The 10,360-nt window shown below is 36.1% G+C and overlaps 1 protein-coding gene across 4 annotated transcripts in view; it reads left to right on the forward strand.

Annotated features, from left to right (window-relative positions):
- Positions 1-9,821, forward strand: part of eif4eb (eukaryotic translation initiation factor 4eb) — a 28,922-nt gene extending 19,101 nt beyond the window's left edge. For all 4 annotated transcript variants that reach the window (XM_073042423.1, XM_073042424.1, XM_073042426.1 and 1 more), the window contains 4 exons: positions 3,114-3,177; positions 5,633-5,746; positions 6,210-6,349; positions 8,713-9,821. In XM_073042423.1, the coding sequence (XP_072898524.1) occupies positions 3,114-3,177; positions 5,633-5,746; positions 6,210-6,349; positions 8,713-8,827 (433 nt within the window). In that variant the 3' untranslated portion in view covers positions 8,828-9,821. The remainder of the gene's footprint in view (positions 1-3,113; positions 3,178-5,632; positions 5,747-6,209; positions 6,350-8,712) is intronic.
- Positions 9,822-10,360: the final 539 nt, after the last annotated feature.

Consider the following 10,360-nt stretch of genomic DNA (forward strand, 5'->3'; position numbering starts at 1 on the left):
TAAGTGTGTAGATTGAGCATGTGATTAAAATTTAGTATGGAAGTCTGAATTTGGTAAGAAGAGCAGGGAATCTACGTTCCTATTTTTTAAAAAAGCTGAAAAATAAGGATTTTTATTAAAGAGAAAATTAAGCTGTTGGTTTCAAGAATACAGAAAAATGGATAGTTGTTTGGAGGAGATGGGGGTTGATTGGAGCACCAAAAGCTGAAGACCAAGCAAATGTAATATGTAATTCAGAATAGTTATTTCATAGGAGTATATGGAATGCTGAACTTGATGAAATGTGTGGATGCATTTAAGGGGATGTCAGGCAAGCACATGAGGTGGAAAGAACTAGAAAGGTGCTACTTGCATGGTATTAGAGTTTGAGAGGTGTCTTATGTGTGGGGTGAGGGAAACACGTTCCTATTCCCTTCTGACTGTCATTGAGCTACATGCCTTTTGCAATTTAAGGGTGACTACCTCCCTGTAGTTCAGAGTATATTGACTAGCTACATTGCAGCCGGGTATGGAAACGGCAATGCCCTTGAATGGAAAATCCTACAGGAAAAAGTAGTGGATATAGCTTAGTTCATCATAGGTTAAGCCCTCCCCAACATTTAATACATCTACATGGAGTGTTGTCGCAGGAAAACAGCATCCATCATCAGGGACACCCACCACCCATGCTCTCTTCTCACTGTGCCATCAGGAGGAAGGTACAGGAGCCACCAAGTACAGGAACAGTTATTACCCCTCAACCTTCAGGCTTTTGAACCAAAGGGAGTAACTTCATTTCACTCCACTGCTCTTGCCCCATCACTGAACTGTTCCCACAACCTATGGGCTCACCTTCAAGGACACTTCATCGTATGTACTCTTTACTTACTGCTTATTTATTATTATTACTATCTACACAATTTTTTGTATTTTGTACACTGGTTGTTCACCCTGTTGGTATGGCTTTCATTGATTCTATTATGGTTATTTGATTTATTGAATATGCCTGCAAGAAAATGTATCTCAGGGTTGTATATGATGACATGTATGTACTTTGGTAATGAATTTCCTTTGAACTTTGAGACTGGAGGTCTTCTAGCTCTCCCACATTTGGCAAGAAGAACACGCCTCTGACCCCAAATCCATTCTCACTGCTCTAGCTTGGTACAAATAGACAAATTCACCAGAAACATATCTTAGCCTCTGCCTTTTGAGCTAAAGCCTCCATCTCCCCACTCAACATCTGTCCATTCCAACAACTGATGCTCCCACAATGGCTGCTCTGCTTAGACCTAACTACTTTTCATTGGCCCTTGCCAATACAATGATCTGAGTGTTACATTTCATGTCACACTATTGCCATAGCTCAACCAATTTTTTTTTAATCAAACATTCTTGTTGGAATTTCCTGGGAAACTATACTTCTAGTTCCTGATAGAAAGGAGAGAGTTGTGCTTCAATCTATTCCCATTTGAGTTTAAATTAACTTTTGAATAAATCTATTCTTAATTTTAAGCCTCTTAATATACATAATTCCATGTCTCTGGGTTTGAGCAATTTGAAGATTTTTGCTTTTGAGTTGTCTAATTCAGTCTTTTTTTTAAAGCAGAAATTTAGCTGTGATTAATCTGAGTAGATTGTACCATCCGGTTGCTGAGCTTCCTTTTCTTTCAGTTGCATTATTAGCTGTTGTCTTCGCTTTGAAGATCAGGCAACCATTTTTCCTTGTAGGCTGTCTTTCTGGCATGTAGATGGTAGTTGTCTGGCTGTCTTTTTTTTATTGCCTGTGATTGTATCCAATTGTCATTTTGCCTTGCTTTAAAATCACGGTGCCAAAATTTTGCAACTTGCACTTTTCCTTTGAAGGATGGTATAACTGTATGAACAAGATAAAGCCTTTGTATAAGTAGGGTGAGTGACTTTGGCTAATCTGGTTTGTGTTTTCTGAAAGATTAGTACTGAAGTTTAATAAATAAATCGGGCAGTAAACTAGATCACCTTGTAGTGTACTTGTAGGGCTTGCATGGATATTGAAGTGGCATTGACTTCAGTGATCAAATCCTAGATGTGGTAGTATGCTAATAGTGTCCACCTTTTTCAAGGATATGAACTGCTCTAATACTTGATTTGTTTTTTTAAAATATCTATTATCTGTGAATTACGTTTTTTTAAAGCTTCAATTCAGGACTGAAAGCTAAATCATTCAGTGTCCTCTGCACTGAGGAAATAACTGGGTTTAGTCCTTTTTAAAGGAAGTATGCGGAAAGTCAGCTAGCGTTTGTGGTAGCAAGACTGGTTACCTTTTCAGATGTGAGCTTATGAAGTTAGTTATGGCACAGAAGCAATGTTTTACATATAAAACATTATACATTATAAAACATGCTCACACCTCAACATGAGGAACATGTTTTTGTGGTAATTAGCTTGCCAAACTCAATAAAAATCCATGACGTTACAGGAAGAACATGTAAACTCCTTGCAGATAACACTTGGAAGTCAGAATTGAAGCTGCCTTTGGTACTGTGAAGCAGTGCCTGTGCTGGCTGTGGCACTGTGCTGTTCTTGTATGTTATTTGGCTATGAATTATTAACTTGACACCTCAGCGTAAATGGTTTGCTAGTGTGTTGAGTTGGGGCAGGTTTATATCTTCAGTTGATACTCACAGAGAAGATGTACAAAGAACCGAATACAGAATATGCTCCTGATCATCTATTTTAAATACATCAAAAGCATAAATGCTAATGATCAGGTTGTGGGGGGGGGGGGGGGGGCAGTTATAGTCCAAAAACCTCAGAATAACGTTGTGACTCTGGAAAACATGTTATTTGAGGGGGACATTGCATCAGGTGAATAGTACTTGAATATTAACGGAGTACTTGCTCTTGTTAGTCCAAGTTGAAAATCTTCATGAGTTTATTTATGACAATTTTAGTCATTGGAGGATAGAAATGGGAATTAAGGTCTTGCCCACAGGAGTTGTACAAATCAGGTTAATCACTAAAGTGTTGGCTTATGTGACAAATACATAAAGTCAGGAAATATGCATGGTTTGGTGATCTTCACACCGAAACACAACTGCAACATTTCTGTATCCTTTGTTCTGATTAATGTTTGTCTTTTCTCCATCTCACAGCCTTTATAATCATATCCAGCTTTGTAGTAATTTAATATCGGGCTGCGATTACTCTCTCTTCAAGGTAAGTAGATAGTTGTATCTTTAAAATTTCAGAGTTAACAATATATTTAGTGTTACCTAAACATGCTAATAACTTAATAATTAAGCATCACCTGGGTTTTTCTGTTGATTAATGACATTGCTCATCATTCAGTTTTGTAGCCTACACTGGCAGCAAGCTGAGCTCAATGCTCCCATATTTAATTATTGGGAAAAGGATTTCATTTACATTGACAACGCTTCCAGTGAAGAATGTTGATATCATATCTACCACTATGTTCTGTTATCAAAACAAGTGGCCCTTTGTAAAAATTTTCTCTTCATTCTCAACTTTTATCATAGCATTACCTGAAGAATTATTTCTTACTTGCCATTAGTACTTTGACTGTTTGTGGTGAAGATGGTGCAAGAAAGGGAAAGAAATAAATGTGAATTTTAGAAATTAAAGAAATGGGCAGTAGCATCCTTGTGCTAAATTGTATATTTGAGTTAGCTTTTATTTTAATTTAACCACTTTTGACCATTTTATCTCAAACATGATCAGTTTTAGTACTTGATTCAGCATGAGTTCTAGTTGAAAGGTCACCTATAGTCAAGCTTCTGTTGAAATTATACTCACAGTAACAAGGCAGGTTCTTTAAGAAGCAAGTTTCCCTAGAAATGCATTGAAGTGAAATACATGGTGAGCTAAAGGACAAGTATTGCCTTTGAATCATAGAATATTGATTCCACCCTCTATGGTAGTGTCTTCTATGGAGTTAGAATCTAGCCTTGCAGTCATGAGTGTATAGGATGTAGGGGGCTGAGGATACAACCTTGTGAGATAGGATTTTCAGAGTGAATGACATGGCCCTGAGGAGTGTTGTGGTACAGAGGAACCTTAGAGTACAAGATGAAGAAGGCTTTTGGGCACTGGACTTCATAAGTCAGGGCATTGGTACACAACCCTGATAAGGTGGTCCTTGCAGTATTTTTTCAGGACCCTGCTCTAGGAATAATGTTATTAAACTGGAAAGAGTAGAAAAGATTTACAAGGATATTGACAGGACTTGGGACCGTGTTATTGGAAGAAGTTAAACAGGCTAGATCTTTTTTCCTTGGAGTGTAGGAGACTTGAGAGGTGGTATATAAAATCATGAGAGGCATAGTTAGAATGCACTGTCTTTTTCCCAGGATTGGGCAAATCATGAACTACAGAGCATAGATTTAAGGTGAGGAGGGAAATGGCAGGTTTTTCTACATAAATGGTGATTTCTGTAGAATGAACTGCCAGAGAAAATGGTTAAGGCAAGTACAGTAACTTTTAATGAACAGTCGGTTAGGTACGTAGATTGAGAAGGTTTAGAAGTGGGTTAAACCCTGGCAAATAGGACCAGTTTGGATAGGGCATCTTGATTACATGAAACAGTTAAAGCTAGAGAGTCTGTTTCCTTGCTGTATAACTCTGAGACCACATGCATTTCCACAAGATGGTATGTAACTTTTTGATTACCTGCCTCAATGCAAAAGTAGTAAGGAATAGAAAAGTACAAGTTATGCAGAGGTTTTTAACAAAATGAAAGTGGTGTTCCATAATAATCCAGAAAACCCTATTCTGTTTGTTTCTTAATGTGGAAGTTGTCTTTCAAAGGAATTGGAATGACCCATTGTTGTAAAAAATCAGCCTACAAAGTCCAAGAATCAATTCTGGAGGGTGGATTGAGATGTCTTTGTTTCTTTGTATGTACACATATTAATATCAATGTAGAGGTTATCAGTGGCATGTTATGCCATCCTAAAGGCTCCAAAATATAGTGCTAAGCATGAGGAGGAGGGACCTAGAAGGCGGTGCTGATCTGAGTAGTTGAAAAGTGCTGGGAAGCGGCTCCTGAGCTCTGACTTCAACCTGCTGGGTTAAATACATTGTTTCTGTGTTGTAAAAGCTTTTCTAATGAACAAATTAGCTAAAATTTAGGCCCTATTGAATGCTATAAATCATGTATCCAGTATCTCTTGCTTTTGCCTTCAGGGCGTAACATGCCTATAAGGTTGCAAGTTCGGAACCATTCTTGTTTCTGATCAGAATATTTTGGGATTAAACTGCAACATCTTTTACCTTTCAAAGAACTACCAATTTGTTCAACAAATAGAATATGAATTTCTAGATGATGTACAGTTAAAGAATGTTTTTATCCCCAAATATTAGTTATAGAAATATATTTTATGTAGATATTTTGCATGCATTTGTTGATTCACAGTTACAGTGAAAATATCACTTGCAATAATTAGATGTAACTGCATTGATTGCTGTTAGGCTGTTGATAACCAATAACAGGACATTAATGTCCAAGATACAAAAGACAGAACCTCTATATTTTCCCAATAAATAATATAGTTTAAATTGAAAATAAATTAAAAAAAATCAAAACTATAATTCTATCACTTATATTTAAGCTTCTACTTGACCTGATTTTAAAAAAAAAATATTTTCCATGTAGGATGGCATTGAACCTATGTGGGAGGATGAAAAAAACAAACGAGGTGGAAGATGGCTGCTGACTCTTTCCAAGCAACAAAGAAAGACAGATCTGGATCGCATTTGGTTAGAAACTGTAGGTATTCTTTCCTCAAAATGTTAGGTCCAATTAACTTTGTCAGTTCTGACTTCATATCTCATGAAAATCTGCCTACATTTAACCATTGATTGCTCTTGCAAAAGTTAAGGCATTAAATGAGTCCATTAGTTGGTATACTGCAAGGCATTAAACAAGTTTGATAATCAGATCTATTTTTACAATGTTGAGTTTTGAATAGTGATCAACCCCACCCCAAAAAAGTTGAGGGAGGATGCTGCTGTCCTTAAAAATAGTTGCAAGGCATAATTTTATTTATCTGATTCAGCCTCAGTTTAATGTCTTATCAAGAGGATGATTATTGATTGAATTTGGGGGTATGTTAGACCTGTACTTTGGTTTTTAATCTATCAAGCTTTAAGTTCTTAAAACTTATCACAGCAATTCACTAATTTATAATACTTTTTTATCTGTTCTATTTCTGCCTCCCCCACAAAAAAAGCTGTTGTGCCTTATAGGAGAAGCATTTGATGAGCATAGTGATGACGCTTGTGGTGCAGTAGTCAATGTTAGAAACAAAGGTGACAAAATAGCTATATGGACTACTGATTGTGAAAATAGAGAATCTATCACATATATAGGGTAAGTGAACATATGACATACCATTTTCCTTAGATTTGTCATATTCTCTTAAATGTTTACTACTAGATACTATGGATGTATACTGTGGCAAGTAAGAGGCTGTTTTGAACATTGTTGAACATATGAACATTTTCTTTTTCTTCAGCACTAGTTCATGTTGCAAACCAAAGCAAGTCCTTGAGGTCTAAATTAAATGTTTAATAGAGATGTCTTACAAACTTTCAGGGAACATAGAACAATCTAGCATAGGAGCAGGCTCTTCACCCCACGATGTCTGCGCTGAACACGAAGCTGATTTAAACTATATCTCTTCCACCTGTATGTGATTCACATTCCTCCATTTCTTGCATATTCACGTCTATACCTAACACCTTTATTGCATCTGCTTCCATCACTTCTCTGGCAGCCTGTTCCAAGCACCTAGTATTTTTTTTAAATGCATGTCCTCTAATACTTTCCTACCCTGAGAAAATGATTCTGTTACCTTTATGTATGCCTCTCATAATTTTATTAGCCTCCATCAGGTCTTCCTTCAGCTTCAAAGTTTGAACTAAGTTTATTATCATAGTACGTACATATATGTCACCATATACAACACAGAGATTCATTTTCTGGTGAGCAATCACAGTAAATACAAGAAACAATAGGATCAATGAAAGACCACAACCAGCAGGACAAACAACAACCACTGTGCAAATACAAAAAAGAGGGAAAAATAAGAAATATTAACAATAAATAAGCAATAAATATCAAGAACATGAGATGAAGGGTCATTGAAATTGAGTCCAGTTCAGTAGGAACAGTTCAGTGATGGGTAAGCGAAGTTGAGTTCAACACGCCAGAGAAACTTAGCCAACCTCTTCTTGTAGCTCATATCCTACACTCCAGGCAGCATATTGGTGAACATCTTCTATGCTCTTTTGAGCCTCCATGTCATATAATGGAGTAACCATTAATCATTGCAGAAAATTTATTTAGGTACTGAACTAGGAGATCAGTGTTTTCTCTGAAGTTTTCTACAATGTACGGAGGCTCAGTGTGAAGAGGGTAAGATAGAAAAGAACAAGTTGCTTGCAGCTGTTATTTGTGTAATGCATTCTGGATTGAGCTGATCTAATCCTTTGAATGTACGTCGTATTGAACATCACTTGCTTAAAATGATTTAGTAGCATACTTAGACATGCATCTCACTTGAATGTGTGTCATGAGATGTTTGGGGCTGAGCCTAGATGGTTCAAGAACCACCTTGTGTCACCCAGCCAAAGTCTGCACAAGGTCAGTGAGTATAACCTGGCCATGAGTTTGTTATATTGCGTGGCTGCCTCAAATCAAACAGTACCAATATTTTTGTTTGGAAGTAAAAGGCAGTGAGTTGGCAGTTTTGACCTTGAGGCATAAGGAAATTTTTATGTTATTTCCAAAGGATACCATAAAATTAGGATATGCAAGCTTAGTTTTTATGTGACCACAGAGACATTTATGCTAATTTCATCCTCAAGTGTTAAAATCTGGTGCATTTGAAAGTATTGAAGATTGAGTTGCAAAGTTTATCATAGAATGCAGTTACAAATTGGGGTGGGGGAGAGTGGTGGGGAATTATGTGAGTAAAACTGAATCTGATTTTGAACAGTTAACTGCACTTGTGGAATACTGCATGTGTATTTGTTACAGCTTCAAGAGAATCTAGCCATACCAATTTTGGCATTGTCTCCATAATGAAAGTTGCATTTGCTTTGTCCTAGAAAAAAGCTATAGGTGTTAGCCTTTTGAAAACTATTTGTGTGTGTGCTGGGCAAAACCAGTTTCTTTTAATGGGCTAATTAAACAGCTAAATACCTGTACTCTACTTTCTATAATGGGTGCCACATTTGTTATAGGTGCTTCTGTTAAAGTAAACCAACAATAATGGTTACCTAATAATGATTAGAGATGGTTAGTTACCTAGTACTTTTTAGCTGGGGTTTTCTCTTCACAGTAAAGGAGGATGAGAGGTGTCTTGATAGATCTGTATTACAAGTTAATAGGCATAGATAGAATGGATAGCCATAGACTTTCCCCCAGGCCAGAAATGGCTGATACAAAGGGTTGAAATTTTAAGGAGATTGGAGAAAAGTTTTGGGGATTGGAACATCCTTCTAGGGGTGGTGGTAGAGACAGATACATTTAAGAAACTCTTTGATTGGCATTTGGTAGGAAAATGGAAGGTTATGTAGGAGGGAATGGTTAGATTGATCTTAATGTAGGTTAAAAGCATGTCACAAGACTGGGGTCTGAAGGGCTTGTTCTGTGCTATAACATTCTATGATTTGTTAAAGAGGAGTCTAGCTTGGAATCTTAATTATTTATACTTTGCTTTGAAACAGGAGAATTTACAAAGAAAGATTAGGGCTTCCTCCTAAAGTAGTGATTGGCTATCAGTCCCATACAGATACTGCCACAAAAAGTGGATCAACAACCAAGAACAGGTATGTTGTTTGAGAAGGCACCAGTTGTATGCTCATCGCTAGAAGACTGGATACGTAAAGCAATCTACACTTCAAATTAAACCAAAGCTTCTAGTAAGCAGAATGGGACTGCATTCTAACATTACACAAGTGTGTGAGTTTTCAGTCATTTTTCTATCTTCGACTTTGTTCAGTATTCTGTGAAAATAACCCTTTCCCTTCAAAATATTTTATGAATCCATTTAGTTCCTGAAATTTTCCAAAAGTGTTAAAGATGGCTTGTAAAGTAAAATATTTTAAAAGTTGCAAGTTTTTAAAAAAATAATAGATTACCTTACACTAAATGTGACACAATTTAAATTTAGACTTTGGTAGGTTGGGGCTTGTTAGTAATTTTGAAAGGGAAAGGGTTAAGATCTTGTCCGAATGTTGTAGTCTTTAGCAGTTTAGTTCAGTTCTGACTTTTGTTTTGTACAGCAAACAAAAAGATTTGCTGTAATCCGTGCTTATTTGTTGGCTGTTAGATTTAATTTATTCATTGGTTTTAAATTTTAAACAAAAAGCTCTAATAACAGCTTGGTTAATTTAGATCATGAGATGTAATGCGTGTTTTGGGACTGGGCATATAATTTTAAATTGGTAGAATTCAAAAGTTGTCATATGCATTTCTTAAATCCTACATTAGTACAGAATTCACAGTTTGATTTAAACTTTAACTTTGAACAAGCTTTTGCAGTTTAGTGATTTATACTTTTTTGGGCAAGTGGGTTTCTCTTTTTAAAAAAAAGTGTATTTTGTTTTTTTTAATTGCAATATGATGATTACATTCCTTGCTCGAGATGTTGAAATATATTGAAATCCTCTATATGTTTTGTATTGTTCTGCTGTATTTTAAAACATGTATCCTTGGAAGAAACTCTATTTTGCATTGGTTATAAAGGCTGAATTAGGAAAATGGTCCCAAAAAGTATACGTATTAAAAGTGTAAAAACAAGAACTGTGTAAATAAAACTGTACAGTGAAATTTCTGGCATTCAGTAGCTGTGGTTTCATTTCATCAATTTCTTTACAACGTTAAGCTGCTTACCTGCCACTTATGGAAATATACCTGCATTTGCCTACAGAACTTACTTCAGTCTACACCACCAGTTTATTAATTGTGTCACTTGTCACTTGAAGCATTTTGCTGCCTCCAAGACTTGTTTATAATTTCTATTTTTGACTTTAATCTGAGGTGCTTGTTACCATTGCAGGTTTCCATTATCAAATCATACTAATTAGATTGGACACAACATAATTGAGTGGTGTGGGAGAAAAAAGATGCTACATTTTTTTAAAGGAATTACAACAATATGTATGTATATTTACATACGCAAGTTTCATGGCAGTAACAGGTCAGTTTAGAATGATGTGTTGTAAATTTTGTTCACGCAGTCAATATTCTGATATAATTTTGAGTGCTGGACCACAAATGTAGAATAGCTAAATCTGTTCACGTTATAATCAGTTCCTCTTGAATTTATCCACAACTAAAATACCTAATAGATTGTCTGCCATAACAACTTAA

This window comes from Hemitrygon akajei, chromosome 4 (assembly GCF_048418815.1).
Source record: "Hemitrygon akajei chromosome 4, sHemAka1.3, whole genome shotgun sequence".
In the NCBI taxonomy this organism is placed as follows: Eukaryota; Metazoa; Chordata; class Chondrichthyes; order Myliobatiformes; family Dasyatidae; genus Hemitrygon; species Hemitrygon akajei.